Source organism: Pleurotus ostreatus, assembly GCF_014466165.1.
Source record: "Pleurotus ostreatus strain PC9 chromosome Unknown scaffold_9, whole genome shotgun sequence".
NCBI classification, from domain to species: Eukaryota; Fungi; Basidiomycota; class Agaricomycetes; order Agaricales; family Pleurotaceae; genus Pleurotus; species Pleurotus ostreatus.
Window position 1 is genome coordinate 1,539,347 of NW_023503164.1, and position 17,004 is coordinate 1,556,350.

At 51.4% G+C, this 17,004-nt stretch overlaps 9 protein-coding genes across 9 annotated transcripts; 6 read left to right on the forward strand and 3 right to left on the reverse strand.

The window, feature by feature from the left end:
* Window positions 1-86: 86 nt before the first annotated feature.
* Window positions 87-1,232, forward strand: PC9H_011689 (uncharacterized protein; the record flags this gene model as incomplete). Its single annotated transcript, XM_036781172.1, has 5 exons — window positions 87-160; window positions 210-279; window positions 337-378; window positions 430-1,149; window positions 1,206-1,232. 5 exons carry the CDS (start codon window positions 87-89, stop codon window positions 1,230-1,232), a joined length of 933 nt encoding a protein of 310 aa, XP_036627027.1.
* A 42-nt stretch (window positions 1,233-1,274) lies between these two features.
* Window positions 1,275-2,264, reverse strand: PC9H_011690 (uncharacterized protein; the record flags this gene model as incomplete). Its single annotated transcript, XM_036781173.1, has 3 exons — window positions 1,275-1,486; window positions 1,561-1,830; window positions 1,892-2,264. 3 exons carry the CDS (start codon window positions 2,262-2,264, stop codon window positions 1,275-1,277), a joined length of 855 nt encoding a protein of 284 aa, XP_036627028.1.
* Window positions 2,265-3,954: 1,690 nt separating this feature from the next.
* Window positions 3,955-4,744, forward strand: PC9H_011691 (uncharacterized protein; the record flags this gene model as incomplete). Its single annotated transcript, XM_036781174.1, has 2 exons — window positions 3,955-4,073; window positions 4,135-4,744. 2 exons carry the CDS (start codon window positions 3,955-3,957, stop codon window positions 4,742-4,744), a joined length of 729 nt encoding a protein of 242 aa, XP_036627029.1.
* A 205-nt stretch (window positions 4,745-4,949) lies between these two features.
* On the forward strand, window positions 4,950-7,024 carry PC9H_011692 (uncharacterized protein; the record flags this gene model as incomplete). The annotated part of the gene is made up of 6 exons (XM_036781175.1): window positions 4,950-5,029; window positions 5,231-5,340; window positions 5,395-5,426; window positions 5,481-5,739; window positions 5,823-6,057; window positions 6,118-7,024. 6 exons carry the CDS (start codon window positions 4,950-4,952, stop codon window positions 7,022-7,024), a joined length of 1,623 nt encoding a protein of 540 aa, XP_036627030.1.
* A 696-nt stretch (window positions 7,025-7,720) lies between these two features.
* On the forward strand, window positions 7,721-8,725 carry PC9H_011693 (uncharacterized protein; the record flags this gene model as incomplete). The annotated part of the gene is made up of 2 exons (XM_036781176.1): window positions 7,721-8,012; window positions 8,088-8,725. The coding sequence occupies 2 exons, from the start codon at window positions 7,721-7,723 to the stop codon at window positions 8,723-8,725; spliced, it is 930 nt and encodes a 309-aa protein (XP_036627031.1).
* A 281-nt stretch (window positions 8,726-9,006) lies between these two features.
* Window positions 9,007-10,255, reverse strand: PC9H_011694 (uncharacterized protein; the record flags this gene model as incomplete). Its single annotated transcript, XM_036781177.1, has 2 exons — window positions 9,007-10,167; window positions 10,220-10,255. 2 exons carry the CDS (start codon window positions 10,253-10,255, stop codon window positions 9,007-9,009), a joined length of 1,197 nt encoding a protein of 398 aa, XP_036627032.1.
* A 342-nt stretch (window positions 10,256-10,597) lies between these two features.
* Window positions 10,598-14,534, forward strand: MCD4_4 (Glycosyl phosphatidyl inositol anchor synthesis; the record flags this gene model as incomplete). Its single annotated transcript, XM_036781178.1, has 21 exons — window positions 10,598-10,666; window positions 10,722-10,830; window positions 10,886-11,059; window positions 11,112-11,146; window positions 11,202-11,219; window positions 11,281-11,425; window positions 11,481-11,647; window positions 11,703-11,847; window positions 11,914-12,209; window positions 12,262-12,292; window positions 12,347-12,542; window positions 12,605-12,959; window positions 13,009-13,199; window positions 13,255-13,357; window positions 13,404-13,512; window positions 13,573-13,888; window positions 13,940-13,954; window positions 14,004-14,073; window positions 14,130-14,244; window positions 14,296-14,334; window positions 14,395-14,534. 21 exons carry the CDS (start codon window positions 10,598-10,600, stop codon window positions 14,532-14,534), a joined length of 2,838 nt encoding a protein of 945 aa, XP_036627033.1.
* A 106-nt stretch (window positions 14,535-14,640) lies between these two features.
* On the reverse strand, window positions 14,641-16,250 carry PC9H_011696 (uncharacterized protein; the record flags this gene model as incomplete). Its single annotated transcript, XM_036781179.1, has 14 exons — window positions 14,641-14,663; window positions 14,715-14,848; window positions 14,899-14,972; window positions 15,023-15,029; window positions 15,085-15,161; window positions 15,217-15,286; window positions 15,339-15,449; window positions 15,510-15,549; window positions 15,606-15,709; window positions 15,766-15,814; window positions 15,868-15,887; window positions 15,941-16,023; window positions 16,082-16,161; window positions 16,220-16,250. The coding sequence occupies 14 exons, from the start codon at window positions 16,248-16,250 to the stop codon at window positions 14,641-14,643; spliced, it is 903 nt and encodes a 300-aa protein (XP_036627034.1).
* A 215-nt stretch (window positions 16,251-16,465) lies between these two features.
* On the forward strand, window positions 16,466-16,963 carry PC9H_011697 (uncharacterized protein; the record flags this gene model as incomplete). Its single annotated transcript, XM_036781180.1, has 3 exons — window positions 16,466-16,537; window positions 16,594-16,662; window positions 16,721-16,963. The coding sequence occupies 3 exons, from the start codon at window positions 16,466-16,468 to the stop codon at window positions 16,961-16,963; spliced, it is 384 nt and encodes a 127-aa protein (XP_036627035.1).
* Between the last annotated feature and the right edge of the window lie 41 nt (window positions 16,964-17,004).

Here is a 17,004-nt window from a genome sequence, read left to right on the forward strand (position 1 = left end):
GTCGGCGTCGCTAGCTGAGGTCGGGAAGCGCTCAGGGGCGCACTCCTTCCTCCACGACCATATAGATCTAGAGCCATTTAGCCACTATGCAAGGCAGCAACGGCGGGCTCCCCACAATCCACACACAAGGGCGAGCGTATTCTAAATTCAAGGTGCAGAGGTCAGTGGATGGCTTGGTGCCTTGCTCGTACTGATACTACGATCCTTAGTTCTGATGTTCTCCAGGACATGAGAGTCAATGTCTCAGTCGAAGGCCACGAACAGATTCTTTGGTACAAGGTAGCCGTCACTCTGCCATACCAGGCATGCACGAATCGGCATTGAAACTGATTGAAGGAAAGGTTCCTAAGTGACGACGAAATCATTGAGAACGTTGTGGTGAGCTGCTCGCCTTCTAGTCAAAACCATTCTGACGGCCAACAATTGCAGCATAATCCCACATCGACGATATGTTGGACAATCCATCGACCGAAGCGCGGCTGGTACATGCGCATCCGAGCACCCAGCTTCCCGCCTGGGATGTTCATACCCCTGATGCCTGTGCCTCCAGCGTCAATGCACCATGTCGACGCGGCACTCACATTCAGCTCGCGAACGAATGCACTTGCTCCTTCGCGTACACCTGCGAGTGCTCACTCGTACCCGCCAACCTCGCCCCCAGTAGTCGTGGTCGTCGAACCTCCGTCACCAACGGACACTGACGTCTCGGAGGTCAATCTCGATGCCGTAGTCGAGTCCATGAAACCCGCAGCAGCTGTTAAGAAACCTCCTCCCCCTCCCACCCAGATCACCGATTTTATACTAGCACCTTATACAGGCACTGTGCAGCCGGAAGCCCCTTCCCTCCTCTCGAGAGCGTTTTCATTCCTCAAAACCCATGCGCCACACCATTCCAACTCCTTTACGTTGACACGGATGTCTGCCGGAGGCGCTCCTCCTCCATATACCCCCGCTGCGCCAATTGGAACCCCACCCATGCCGGACAATCTACCCTTACTGACGTTTCACGACCATACACCCGTTCTCACTGTCCGTTCGATCACGGGCCTTCTCGAGATTGACATCGAGGAAGAGCGTCTTTTGGGCATTGACACTAGCTTCTGGATCGCCGTTGCTCTTACATATCTCGAGTTTCTGGAAGAAAGAGAGGTGAGCGTTTTCCTGCTGTAATACGGAAATGCATCAACTGAATACATTGCATCCAGAGCTATCTAGCAGCTAATAGTGACTAGGAGTAGTAGGGTGTGCTGACTATAATATAATAAATGGATCAATTATACCCCAAATCGGCCCCTCTTGGTGTAATCCCTTCGTCCTCTGTCGTTGTTGTGGTTATTATTTTTTGGACGGGCATAAAAGATGCTGATAGGTTGCCCGTCAGGTCCCTCGGCTCCCAGCATTGCTTCCAGTGCTTCAGTTGCTTCTTCCGTACTGTTGAAGCTCATGAAAACATTGCCGTTCCTCTCTCCAGTTTCGTAGACTTTGGCTGTAAAAGCCAACATTCAGTAACGAAGTAAAACGGAGTCGGCAAGTTAAAAAAATGCTGAAGGAAGTACGCACGAAAGTAAATATCAGTGATACTCCTCGAGAAGCGACCGAACGCGTCTTTCAACTCGGATTCGCTACCTGGCCAGTTAACGAGGAAGAGCCTTTCGTTAGGCTCGGGCCGTGCATTCCTTGGCGTTGAGGAGAAAGAGTATTCTACTCTCGTAGTTCTGTCGAAAATGGAGATAGGTTCCTCAAGGGAACGTTCTACCACTTTTGTCGCACCTTCTTGCGAGAGGAAGGTGACTCTCGCAGAGCCCTTGCTGCGACCATCGGGACCCGTGACTGTTGAGATAGAAAAGGACGACATTGAGAACCGAAAGCGAAACAGTAGAGGAAAACGGACATATTCGGACACTTTCTATGTCCCCGAACTCTTCGAAGGCTAACCGTATATCGTCTTCCTCGGCAATGAACGGAATGTTGCCGACGAAAAGAGCTTTGCTGGGCACGGTGGGTGCTTCGCGGGGCTCACGGGGCTCACGACGTTCATAGCGAGGGGGTCGAGACGAACGGTGTTCTGACGAACGTCGTCGCTCGTACTCTTCCAGAGCCGAAGCCGTCGCGGAAATGTTTCGTACCCCCAAAATTTGCGCCTGGCGTGCGGGCGCAAATGCAACCGCTGATTGCACTGCGGCAATCCTGCTGCAGGCAACCAGAGACCGGCTGGCCGACCTCGAAAAGTTTCTGGCGGTTGACTGGAAAATGGGGAGTAACATGTCGGCGTCGAGGAAAAAGAGGAGAATGTCGGCCTGTTCGTGCTCTGGCGCGGGTAGGCCAAAAATATGAGATCACGTGGACGCATCCATTTTTGGCTCGTCGCAGTTGTGGTGACAGGAGGTGAGGTAGAGTCTCCAACGACTCGGATGAGTGCATAAGGTCAAGTGCTGTACTGGGCGGTATTGAATATGCGGTGGATTCGCTTGGAGTCCTTGCTGTGAAATTAACTTACGCCTTGCCTCTCAGAAAAATCGCTACCGCCAATTGTCTCCTCTTGACGACAGAACTTATGTCCCATTCTACGCGCTTTACATCAGTGATCTTGGTTATGTCGATGGTCAAGTTTGACTGTTCCCCCTTGCATATTGACGCTGCAGCCGGTGCATCATCATCCGGTCGTCAAGGTCCCGAATAGCGAGTTTCAATACGTCCATCTAATGCGTACGAAGTGATAGTGAGAATAGCATCGCGCAGTGCCCCCCTACGCCACATCACGCGCATTGATATGCTTTTACTGAGCAGCTGGTGGCGGATACTTGTTGGTCCCAGAGTATATCACGCTTGCTCCGAATCCGTGGGGTTCCCGAAGCCCAATATTCAACCGCAAATGTATACCAAGCCTCCACTTACAAGGACATACGTAGCACTATGACCCGCAATGCTATCCTATTGAGTCACCCATGGGACTACTTACATCTTCGCGGAATGCAGGATGGTATGCCTGGTATTTCTTGAACTCGGAATCTGGCTATATGTAGATGCAGACGGATCAACCAATCTACAATATGCTGTGATTATGACCGTATGTATATCCAAGTCCCGTACATTTACTTGTTCAGCTGCGCATATCGAAGTATGGAAGAGCGTGAGCTGTAGGTATTGGGTCAGCCAAGGCGCAACAGTTTGGAAGTCCATCTCGGCGCAAGGACCTGAAACAACTTCCCGCCCGAAAATCCATGCGCCCATGCACGCGACCCTGCTTTCATGCAACCGTTCGGCGCTGCACCCTTCTTGTACTTTTGTATGCAAAGCAATGACCAATGGGTTATCCACCGCTTCGTGTCAATTACAATTACTAGAGAAGTGGAAGTATTAGCGCAATGAGCTAGATTCATAGAGTCAGCCGCTGCGGCTTGAGTCATTCGAAAGTATGTACATCCCGCACCGTTCCTGTCGACACACACAACTGCCGCTCCACCGCCTGTGACCACTCAAGGAATTCAAGGGAGAAGTGCCTTACATATCCTATCTTGACTAGGGTCGCGGCTGGGCTGATCGGGACGCAATGGAGGTTTGATGTGGAAGTGCCTAGCGATAACGTTATAGCAACAGATTACAGTGTCGCCTCGTACGTCCTGGAAAACATACTGTGATCACTTGAGCGCAATGGAAGGCACCGGGAGGTATCACTCTGTCAGGAAGGTGGATGACAACACTGGGAAATCGCTGTCCAGCCCGAACTGCTTACCACCGGGCCCGACTGACTGACACTGTAAGGAAACGTTTCGCAACTCCGAAGCTTAACTCCTTTCCTATCACTTGATCTCCAACCCAGAGGTGATCTACCCCTGCGCAAGTGAGCGTTCTTGGGAAGCAACGGAACCTGTTAAAGACGTACGTATAAAGGCAAGCGCAAAAGTTAAGTACCATCCATTCCACATACTCCTGCCCTGCTCCCGCTCATTCACAATGCCCTCCTCTACGAGCAACATGCCCCCCAACGCCCCGCACCCGTACGCACCCCCGAAAGAGGGGGAAAAGAGGTCGCCGTGCCCTGGCCTCAACGCAATGGCCAACCATGGCTTCATGTTAGTGCCCATTGCCGAGTACTTTTATATGGACCCCCTGACTGACAAGATCCTTCCTCAGACCCCGACATGGACGGGATCTCGGTTTCGTGCAGCTCGTGAACGCGATGCGTGAGGTATACAATCTGTCGATACCTCTGGCATCTCTTCTCGCGTTCGCTGGCCTACTCCTTTGTGGTCATTGGAAAGGATTTCAGATGGTGGTTGACCTAGACGCGCTCGCAGCCCACAACAAGATTGAACACGACGCATCCTTAGTACACACGGATGCCATGATTGGCGACAAGGCAGCCCCAATTGGCGTCGATCAGAGTCTTGTCCATAGGCTCAGCGCGTACGGCGCCCCTGGCTCCGGTCTAGCGCTCAGCGACTTTGCTAGAGCGCGCCACGATCGCGAAGCGCTATTAAAGAGGCCTCTCAGCGGTCCTCACGAAGAGATCGCATGCGCGGAACCAGTGATGACTTGGCTCATTATGAAGGATAGCAATGGGGAGGTTCCTCGAAAGAGCATCGAGCAGTGGTTTGGGGAGGAGAGGCTTCCGGAAGGATGGTCGCGTCCTTTGAAGACGGTCGGGCTGATGCAGACCCGGGGTATGGTCAAGCAGCTGAAGGAGATCATGAAGCTACCGGCTCCTCCGACCATTGTGATCGACCGGGTAGCAACCCAATGATCTTCATTCCGGACGACGGACCAGCGATATGCGCAAATGGACTCTGTAGTATAGATCTTGTATATTGCTTCGTGTTTCGGATAATTTTGTATCATGAATGTTCTGGTAATCAGTGATGTGTCTAAACTTTGGCGATGTAGCGATCGCGTCGAGCCGTGTGACCAAGATCAAAGAATCATTAATCACTGACAGAACAGGGCAACTGATGAACATGATTGCAATTGTTTCCATCGATGAAACGAACGCTCACCGACGCCGACGACTATCGAAGGAAAGGACGAGCGAGTGCGTGATAGCGATCACTTGGGCGCGGCGTCACATTCTGTGGACGATCGTGACTCACGGTCCATGGACCCGTGATGGTGTCAAAGTCTTTGTTCGTATTTGCGTTTCTAGTGTCAGGGGTCCCTCCTCGTGTCCGGGCCCCCGAGGCACCCGTTCTGGCAGTTGACCATCAACCAAAACCATCTAACCCCGCTTTTGCAGAAAGTTCAAGAGACAGCTCACTTTCTTCTTCCGTTCACGAGACGCACCGTCGATGGGGTCAGGAAAGAGAGCCCACACTCAGAGAAAAGCGGGGAAACCGCAAACTCAGAGTAAGTTTGAGCGTCTGATCGACTGCTTGTGCTCATCATCACGCCACGAACCAGTGCGGCCACGAAATACGAGGTCGAAGGGCAGGGTGAGCAGCCGAATTTGCTTTGTTGTGCGGCGTATCGGCTTATGCACATTACAGCTCTTGTCTGATCCCGCCGAAAACACGCAACTTCTCACGGAGCAACTTCGCTCCCTTGGGCTTTATGCTGCCCCCACATTGGGCGACGGAAACTGCTTGTTTCGAGCCCTCTCAGATCAACTGTATGGCTCGCCCTCACGCCATGCCCAGTTACGCCAGGATATCTGTGACTGGATAGAGGGGCACAAGACCCGCTATGAACCGTTCGTCGACGACGAGCGGGGTTTGGACGTGCATCTGCAGTGCATGCGCCAAAATGGTGTGTGTGGGCCGCACGCGGTCGCTCTCCATCTTGTTACCAGCATTGCTGATCTATCCACGCATTTCCCATTGCTGGAATAGCCACATATGGCGGGCATCTTGAACTTTCTGCCTTTGCACATATGACAAGACGGAACGTCAAAGTCATCCAGCCTGGCTTGGTCTACGTCATTGAATGGTCCGCCGGCTGGGACCCAGAGGACGACGAGGCTGGGGATAGGCGGCGATTGCGCAGTGATAAGAAGCGGGGAAAGACTCCTCTCGGGGACAACAATTCCGACGAGGAGGTCGACTTCCCAACCACAGTTTACGTTGCGTACGTTCTCGAGCCGCTATCGATTTCCCGTTGAGCTTCTATTTACTCATATCTGATCAGGTATCACGATTGGGAGCACTTCTCATCGATTCGAAACCTGAGAGGCCCTCATGCCGGACTACCGTACATCCAGGAGCTACCGGCTGATGGGTCCCCGTCAACATCACATCAGAAGGCCGCACCTCCCGCTCCACCTTCGTCCAACGGCAAACACGTCCCCAAAGTCAAACTTAAGGTTTCTAAATCTGCCTCATCGATGACAATTGATGTCCATCCTCCGACACCGCCCAATATGGCTGTGCCAGAACAGGTACCCCTCCCAATTTCCCGCTCGTGCTCCGGGTCCCCTTCTCGTTCGCCCACACCCCCTCCTTCACTCCCAACTTCTCTTTCTCACGACTCGCTCCGAGTGCACCGATCTCCGAAGCGCTCGTTTGATGAATCATCCGCCGGTTCTGGATCTAGTTCTGAGGGCGTTGCTCGACGAACCCGATCTCGCTTAGCAGCCGTCAGTTATTCTCTTCCCAGTTCCACCACCGACCAAATGAATACCGATGATCCAGAAGATGTAGATACGCCAGATTTATCTGCACCTGGATCATCATCATCCTCTTCACCGCCCGACTCCGTTGCTTCGTCCTCTGCATCCTCTCCGCCGCCCACTCATGATCCTCAAACTGCCGTCCTTCCTGAGGAGCCTGTAATCTCGCGGCCGTTGACTCGACGCCAGCGCAAGGCCCTCGGTCTCCCAAAGCCTCGAGCAGCGCTCGGCAACTCTACTAGGGGTGCTGGCAAAATAGTCATTCCCGGAGGGCGCTTCAAGGGACCCGCATCAAAGAAGACGGTGCGAGTGAAGAACGAGGACCACGACGATGGCGAGGACGCTGATGACGACGAAGAGGCGGAATGGAAGAGTAATGGCACAGGCAGAGTGGACGTTCGAGGGTTTAGGGAGTTGAAGATATAATGACAGCACACAGCGTGCACCACGAGTCCCTGGTGGACCAGTGAAGCCTAATCGCCTGCTACACGCTCTCCGCATCACACGGACTGTTTATTTCCTCAAGCATTATTTCTTTGGAACTTTCTACGCATCAACAAGCACTGCTACGACTCCTGACGACCTCTCATACGAACATTGTGCATACACTACATTCTATCATCTTCGCAACATCCTTGTCCATTTACACCCATTTCCATTCGCTCGCAAATCGCTCTGTATTCATATTACACCCTATACATATTTATTATAAGCTTACAGCTAGGCGGCTTTCTCGGGCGGCCTCCAGTGTATTAGTTGTATAATATAAAGATCATAGATTACCTTCTAGGCTGGAAGCGCCGTAAGGAGAATCCAGAGGCTGTGAACTGACGTCGTCTCGGCCCAGAAAGTTGGTTCCCATCCCTGCTGCACCTTTATAATTCTCTTTCATCGTCAAAAGCCGGTACTGCAGCCTCGCCACCAACCACCTCGACGCTTGTTTCTGCGAGCGCTGTGCTTTTGCACTAACTCGCTGTATTTCAGCCATAACAGCTTATCGTGTAGCTGACCCGCAGTCCGTGGCCGCAGTCCTCGCCCCATTCGCCATTGGCCGACTTCCCCAAATATCACAGAAGGAGGCAGAACAACCCACTGACTGACTACTTATAATTCCCTCTCACCATGATCATCGATGAAAAGTCCATGTCCCAGCAACCTCCCCCCTATGTCCCAGGGGACAGGCCCACTGTTCGTACTACCATACGCCCGGCCATCCCTCCGCCACTCCCGCAACACCGACTTGGGCTGGGAAAGCCGTCGCTTGATGCATTACCCTCGCATATCCTGCTGCAGATCGTGTACATGTCGTTCCCGCAGACGCCTGGCGTCGACCAGGGGCGTTTAGAGAGACAAAGGAAGACGCTATACTGGCTGTCGATGTGTCTCAGGCTGGTGAACCGCTCTTTGTACATTGGTGAGTGCTCCCAAACAAGCTCTGGCATACCGGGAAGTAAATGCTAAGCTTATCATTGCTTTGATCTGCGCTCAGCGTGCATGCATGTCCTACGATCGACATACCTGCCGGCGTACGAAACGCTGATCAAACCCCCATATTCCTCCGACCCGTTCCCACTGCCTTCCCCGACATCACAGGCACCTTCGTACTCTTCTTCCTTCTCCCAACCCGAATCCATCCATACCCTCCAGCGTGAAACAGCCGTTCTCGACCTATTCATAGCGGTCAAAGTCCGAGAAGACGTATGGATGGACGATTCGGAGCTTCACTTGGAAAGAGAGGAGTCGTTCAAAGATATCTTTGATCTCAATCAACCCCGAAGCCGGCTTGAGGATCTGGTGAGGGTGTATGGGCTTAGGGAGGGCGTGATCTCCGTTCCGTCGACGGCGTCGGCTTCGACATCGCCGACGATTGCTACCCCCACGAGAGCATCAGGATTCCCTACGTCGAGGGGATCTAAGTATGCATCATCGAAGCAACTCCCTAAGATCCCATTCAGCTCGCTGTCAGTCTCGTTCTCTCCCAGGAAAGTCGGCTTGGTCATCAGCACTGCCAGCCGTTCCAGGCGAACGATTGTGGAGGTACCCCGGAGTCGGGATGAGAAACTCGAAATCGCGGCCAAAAGATTGGTGAAGGAGCTAGTCGTGTGGCTTGAAGCCGGAGGTCGCTGACTATATGTGGATGTTCATTGCCTTGTAAAGTGTCGTGGTACTAATTCATACACGATTGGATTCCTGTTATTGTGTTTATCGTATGTGTGTATCAAATATACATCCTTGTATCAAAGGTTTGGGCAATAGTCAACTTGATAAGATATATGTAAGTAAGTATATGGTAAAAGTACAGTATGAGTTGCAGGAATCTTCGAGTGCATATGTGCGTAATTCATGGTAGATGGCATAAAGCATAAGTGGAATCATAGTAGTACGGACATAGCAACAGTGCGCCGAATTCAATCCAAGAAAACACTATCAACCACTCGGATCGGAGGAGGATGGACTAAACGACTCTGGTGAAGCAACCACTCGACCGGAGCTCTGTGCAAGCGTCCTCGAGTCCGATTGTACGTGACGTCGAAATCTGCATCTTCCGGTGGCTGAAGCTCCAGAAGCTCGGCCTCGACCTCGGCCTCCTCCGCAGCATCCTCAGCGTCCTCAGCTGACAGAAATGTTCTTGTTGTTCTGAGTCGTTGGCGCTTAGCGATGGTAGATTCTCGCGGAACGGAGGAATCAGTCTGTTTGCGCTTTTTGGTTCGAAGCGGCTCGAAAGTGTTGCCGTTCGGGAAGGGGTCGGGAAGGTTTAAGAGTAGTACGGGTGGAGAAGAGGAAGATCCAGGGCGGGGATGTGATGACAAGGGCAGGGGAGAAGGGCGCGAAGCTGCTGCAGGTTCTACAGGGAGGTCTATATCATAACGTATGGGGGAGGAAGAGGGTGACAGAGAATAATAGGTGGTAGCCGGCGAAGCGGAATTACAGTCTTCGAAATCCATGGGCGCGTCATGAGGCGGTTCGTCGTCGTCGTCGTCAAGATCGTCAAACATCCCTCCTGGTACCAGCAGGTCTAGGTTGATACCGTCCATCTGTTCGCGTGGAACTTGCTTGCCGGTCAACAAGATCTTCGTGCACAGGGTGCGCAAGTTCAAGAATTCGGCGTGCATCCGGTCGGTTGAGCGTCTGAACGCTGCATCAAGCAGTGACCCGATCGAACTCGTGGTCGACCCTCCCGCATCCGAACCGCCCCCAACAGTGGACTCGGAGAGCAGGAGGTCGATCTTATCAGGTACGCAAGTCGAGGACGACTCCCCGTCGTCGGTCAGGCGTGAAGGATAGTCTATTCGGCATCGTAGGGGCGCTCCTGGCGGCGACGATGGTAATGAATACGTGTTGATGGGGGTTTTGGGAAGGGGACTCAGTGGGCCATGATTGTACAACGGTGATGTTGGTGGGGAAGTCATGACGGGAGGTGGGATCTGTATTGCCATTGCCTGGCGCCGCTGGTGCCGAAGGGGTCGCCGAGGAGGAAATGGAGGTCGAACAGAAGTCGTTGATGGGCCTTCCCTTGGTGCAATCTCGAGGGGGGATGCCAGAGCCGGGACAAATCCACTTCTACGAGGCTACACGCTACTTTCAGTGACCTTGAACATCTATTGGATGATTTGTACGCACCGATGGCGACCTGCGCTGGAGGAGGGCACTGAACATTGTAGGCGGGCTTTGAGGAGGGAAACGGAAGCAAATGAGTTTACCGCTTGGAATATATACGATTCCAGCTCCATTGTGATCGTCGGTCGAGTCAGCCTCGCAGACAAAAGACGCAGCTGTCACTGGTTGCACTTGCGAAGCAGCTCGAAAATTCGAGGACAATTAGAGTCCCCACGAGAACATTGCTAGGGCAGTAAGTGACTCGGTGCATTCTGGGAACCATCACGGCCAGACAAAAAGAGGAGCGGCAATGAGGCAGAACAATAATGTCAGGGTTATTCCCACGGTCAGACAATTTCGATCACAACTTCCGCTGTGCAGTCTCTTCCTCGCGCGCGACGCATGAAATCTCCACCAGCTTCGCGATACAATGTCGGCCAACTTTTATTTATTGGTTTGGTCTTCCACCTGGCGAGTACAAAAGCCATCCAGCTTTCTTCATATTGCTAACGAAATGTATCTATAGGTCTACATCGGCTCAGTCTTTGACTGTTACTTTACCAGTCCAGTGGTAAAAGGCATGACGCCCGTTGCCGTACCACACAGCGAAGCGAAGAGGCTGGTCCTAATAGTTGGTACTACAGACCATCCCATTCCTCTCTGATTAAAGTTGACACGCATCATGACCAGGTGACGGGCTACGAGCAGATTTGCTCTTCTCTTTGAATCCCTTCGAGGGTATCCCCGAGGCACCGAAAGTGGTCGCGCCGTATCTACGCGAGGTCGTGGAGAGCCGGGGTGCGTTTGGAATATCGCATACTCGGGTACCAACAGAGAGCCGCCCGGGACATGTTGCCATCATCGGTGGGTGCATATATGCTGGCGGCTTGGAGTGATCTGACGCGGGCGCGTGTAGCTGGGATGTATGAGGACGTCTCAGCAGTCACGAAGGCAGGTGTCAATTTCAACTCACTAATCACTCCTTCTAACAAGTCTGCCACAGTAGGGATGGAAATCCAATCCGGTAAAGTTGACTATGGACAATTGATGGCCGGGATGCTAAGCCGTTCATTCCTCGCGTACAGGTCGACTTCGACTCTGTGTTCAACCAGTCTAGCACGACATTCTCCTTTGGTTCACCCGATATACTTCCTATGTTCGCCCGAGGGGCTGTCCCCGGGAGAGTACGTACTTGGTGCTATGATGAGGAGGATGAAGACTTTACGAAGGGTATGTCTTTTGTACTTACTGATTTTCCCTAGTATACTCAATCCGTTATGATTAGATGCTAGGGCGCTAGACGTCTGGGTTCTAGAGCAGCTGCAGACCTTGTTCCGCAACGCATCATCTGATCCCATCCTAGCTAATCAACTCAAAGCAGACGGAACGGTTTTCTTCTTGCACCTGTTGGGCTTGGATACCACTGGGCACTCTTATCGCCCTCATTCTAAAGTGAGAATATCCCTACATGGATCAAATGAACATCATTATTCAAGCGCATACCCAGGAATACATGCAGAACATCCAGGTGGTTGATGAGATCGTGGAACAAACTGAGAGGTTATTCTCCGACTACTTTCGCGACGATCAAACCAGCTTCATATTCACTGCCGACCACGGTATGTCGGTGATTGGCAACCACGGAGACGGACGTAGGTCCTCAACCATTGCTACCCGCATTCCAAAATGCTCATGGTTTCCTACCTTACGATTTATAGACCCAGATAATACACGAACGCCTCTCATTGCATGGGGCGCCGGAATCCGTGGGCCATTACCAGATTCATCGCCTTCATCTCACGATGAATACTCTCAGCCTTGGGAGTTAAACAATCTACTGCGAAGAGATATTGAGCAGGCGGACATTGCTGCATTGATGACTTCATTGCTCGGAACCCAATGGCCCGTCAATTCAGTCGGCGTCCTACCTGACACGGATTCTAGTCGACCTGGATATCTTGCTCCACGCAAAGGAGATGAGGCTATTGCCCAAGCTTCCTTTGTCAATGCCAAGGTGGGTAAAGATATTGTTGGCCCGTGGTTGGGATGCTTATTCGGTCGACCAGGCTTTAATGGAACATTACCGCGTGAAACATGGTAAGGAAACCCTCATGACCACAAATACAGATGTTGAAGTGAAGTTACGTGTAGAAATGAAACGAGAACGGACTCTGTTTTACCGTCCATTCAAGGCCCTTGAGGGAAGCGCGGGGATGGCTGTTCCTCCCAAGGTTTCAATGATCCAAGCTATTCAAGCGGCAATAGATGCACAAGATTGGACAAGTGCTCGCAAGGAGTCTGTCATTCTTATCGAAACCGCGCTTGAGGGTCTTCGTTACCTTCAGACGTATGTATTCATCCCCCCCTCTTGCTGGATACCTGCCAACGATCTGACGTTGCTGTCCATAGGTACGACCGCTTCCTCATTCGTGCTATTGTCACCGTTGCGTATGTTGGATGGGCCGCGTATTCTTCATTGTACATATTCCGGCCTCTCGAACAACTGAAGCCGGGGTCCTCACGAATTCCATCATCGCCCATTAACACCGCTCTCTCTCTTGCTGTTTTGCTCTCTTTTTGGACTGTGTTTGCTCTTCAGCGCTCTCCTTGGACCTTCTACCTATATGTCGCGTTTCCGTGTTACTTTTGGCACCAGTTTCTTGCTCAAGCTACCCGAAGCCAGCTTCCGCTTCTGCAGGGTTCCGGCCTCGCACGCCGTGTCATCAGCGTGGTATTGGTTGTTGGCGTGCTCCAGTGTATGACGGTGGGTGTCTTGTCTTTATCTGCGAACCCGGGGCTCACCCTGTTTTCAGTTAGCGTACACCCATAGGGAGATATGGAGTTTTGGTTTGGTGCTTATAGGCGTTGTGTGGCCTCTCACATCCTGGTCTTGGGACGTTCTGAAAGATCGGCTGGGCCTTTACTTAGCTTGGATGGTCTCGTGTTTGATCACTGCTGTCTTTCCCATGCTGCCGGTGGATAAGAGCGAGAATCTCTTCGCAATGTGAGTTTCTATGCACAAGCTGTTTGTGTCTCGTACTAACTGTGGTGGATGACAGAATGTCGGGCGGTGTGTTGATGATTGCGTTTGGTTTGGTCTCGTGGTCTTGCTTTGCGCAAGGGACTGGGAGCAAACGTTTATCGACTTTGTTGACGTCGCAGGTGGGCAGTTTCCTTTAATGTCCTTGGCTAACTAATTGTGTTTCAGTTAATGTTGATAGCGCTGGCTATGTGGGTGACGTATGGTTCTGTGCTATCCCTTCAAGCAAAGACGGGTCTTCCCGTGCTGAATCAATATTTAGGATGGATGATCCTAGGTCCTTGCCCTTTCCTTTTCTCATTCAAACCAACCTAATCATATCTAAATAAACCCCCAGTGACTTCGTCTATCCTTCCGTTCATCCACCGCGTTCAACTTCCTAACGCAGCCACAAAGACGACAATTTATGTTATCGCCTTTGGCGCATGCTTCATCATCCTCTCCATCAGCATAGAAGGACTGTTCTATCTCGCGTATACAGCGACGCTACAAATCTGGATTGAAGTCGAGGCCGCGTTGCGTCACGGCGGCGAGCAGGAACCTGAAACCCGGACTAGGAGCAAGAGCAAGTCATATGAGTTCCGACCAGATGATCTAAGAATAGCACTTTTCTTCTTATTCTTCGTCCAAATCGCCTTCTTCGGGACCGGAAAGTAAGTCATTTATGTCGCTCTTGTTCCCCGGAGACTGACGGTGTTGGGCAGTGTCGCATCCATATCGTGAGTTCATCCTAAAGGAGGGCATTTCACCATATTTATTTCCCTTCAGATCGTTCTATCTTGAACCGGTGTACCGACTGGTGCCAATATTCAGCCCATTTCTAATGGCTGCACTTCTCGTCAGTCATTTCATGCAACTGGCTAGGTTCAGCCTCAGCTAACATGCATGCCTCAGATTTTCAAAATCGTCGCTCCTTATGTGATCCTATCTATATCATTCTCCACTCTGAACGCGCGACTTCATTTACCACCTTTCTCACTCTTCCTAGTTGCATTGACTTTGACAGATGGTATGTAACCCCGCTCTCTTCCCGCTCGAATGCTGCTGATGTCGGTAACAGGGATGACCTTGACATTCTTCTATAAGGTATCCGACACAGGTAATAACTTCTCGCCACTTGGGTGCGGAGATTCTGGGATTGACTCTCTTTTATTGCTAGGATCATGGTTGGAGATCGGACAATCCATCAGCTTCTTCTGTATAACGTCACTCCTGCTGCTTTGGTCGGCAGGGATTTGTGCGGCAGGAGAATATTTGATGTCGGACGTACTCTCACCTGAACGGGCAAAAGTAGAGTGAAGCTTTGAAGCTTTGCGGCTTAGTCTGGCGAAGCTGAACAATTGATCTGCTACTAATGCAGGACAACCTTATCCACGTTCTAATGATCTATACAGTTGGATATAATTTAGATATACGGAGGGCCGAGTGCTATGGACAAAGGTCAAACAGTGTTTACGCAGAGTACGTTATGCTACTCACCTTGTCTAAAGACACCGAGAGTGAATTCGACAACGAGGAGGAGGACACCACCTCCCGGAGCGAGTCGTAGGACTTTGGGAACGAACCCTTTGTAAAGCGCGGCAGGACCTTCCTCACGGAAGATGGTCACCAACCTGGACACAAAAGTCAGGGAGGGCATGGCCAAAAGAAGTAGGTCACTGACGCAGGATAAGTCCAGTTGTACTTGGGGACGACACCGGGAGTTTTGGGGGTTCCTTGAATACGGGATTTTACAACCTGAAACACGCGTCAGGACGTATAATCAGCCAGTTAATACAGTGGCTTACGTCAAATCTATAGCAATGAGGTCAATAGCACTTTCGGTGGCGAAGCCTTAAGGAAGACTCACGGTGTGTTTATTACTGTTCCCATGAACCCTCCAATCGTTCCAGATATCAAGTTGTTCGTTAACTGAGCTTGCTGGGTCTATACAAGGTTCTTTAAGGATGTCACATCGCCAGAAATGCGATGCGGAACCCACCTCAGCTTTAGGTAACAATGCTCGGACCTGGAAAATAGATCCGAAGTAGCCTCCATTCCACCAGACGTGCCTGTCAAGACGTTGATCATCCAAACGACAAGTTCTCTCCGCGACACACGCACCTCCAGAATGTAGCTTCCATCCCAGCGTAGAGCCCGAGTAGACCATCTTTCGCGACAACTTGTTTTACGACATCCATGGGACCTTTGTAAGTACTGGTCTTGTCTTGCAGTCTATAATCGTGTTCAGGAATTCAGGTTTAAGCACTAGGTACTTGGTACGAGGAGACGGACCTAATTTTGACTAGTTCGAATGGAACAACAACGAAAGATTCTGCGAAGTGCGTGCATGTGAGAGGCGGGAATGCCCACAGACATGGAGGCACGCACCAGTAGCACCAGCAGTGCAACCCGTTAAGATGGACAATTGCTGATCTATCTTCGCCTTGCCGGAGAGTTGGAGGTAAGTCTTTCCCCAGAAGTCATTCGCGGCGCTGTCAGGGTCGAATAAGCTCAATTGTAAAGCAAGAAAGGTAATCATGAGACTTGCAATTTAACTGCACGCTTGGGTGCTTCCAGCAACAAGGGCGGTACAAGGCCTTTTGAGGTCGTTCAGCCTACCGTAGCCGTGAACTTAATTTCCAGCACTCACCTCGGTACAATCGCCCCGCACTTGAATGTTGTTAGCTGACTTAGTCGTGTGACTAACGATCGTCGCGACATACCCTTCTTCCTTCACAATGGACTTGAACGTCCCAACCAAACCTTGGGTCGTTTTTCCGGTATCGAGTTGCATACGGGTTTTGACCTGACCGCATATAATATGATTTCATTCCGGTATCACGCCAGTAAAGCGGCGTACGCACCACATCGAGGGGGTAGAACACCAGGATCTCAGAGATGCCTGCTATGGCACCCGCTGCGAAATTGGCAATGAACGGTAATGCTATACCAATGTCACCGTCAACGTGAGAGAGACGACCAAAGACGCAGAAATTGCATACGCTTTGGGGGTGGTTTGGCGTCGGACGACATTGTGCAGGGGAGTGGAGGGAATTCTGGAGAGTGATTTCCCCGCAATGGAGGATAATATATGGTTCGTGAATGAGCGTGATTCAGCCGCAAGACCCGCTCCGAGCTTGTGCGCACTGCGGCGATTCGCGAAGGCGCGGATATTTAGGCGCCCATTACGGAGAAATTGATCATACATTTAGGCGCCCTCAGCTTGCCACCGCCATCCATGCACCACGATGGTGTACATCTCAGTGTGGCAGGATTTTCAAGAAGCTGCCGAGGCTCTCTATACCAAGTCTCCGGATAATGTGCGATTTCTTAACCCACATTGTGCTCGTGTTTGACGGTGCAAAATGTCCCCTAGGCCAGATATTGCGTCAAATGGAAATCATCGGAGGGAAAGCTGGTGTTGAAGATCACTGATAACACGACAGTGCGTTGAGTATACTGCATTAAAGAATTCATCGAATGCGGTCTTTACTGGGCTTTAGTGCATTAAATTCAAGACCAATTCATCCATCTTCTTGAATCGATTTGAAGTCCTCAACCTTACACTCATGCGGAAGATGCAAAACAGGCAACCTACGCCAGAGCCCACACCTCAGCCTACAGAGAAGAAGGCAAGCGTGTTGCACGATGCTTCTGGTGCAGCTACACCCCCCGCACCGTCGCCGGTTCCTGGAGCATCTACTTCAGGCGGCGTGAAGAAAAAGAAACCGAAGAAGAAAAAGTAAACTGTGGCCTCAATGCTGGCGGCGAGCACTTCGTTGCCAGA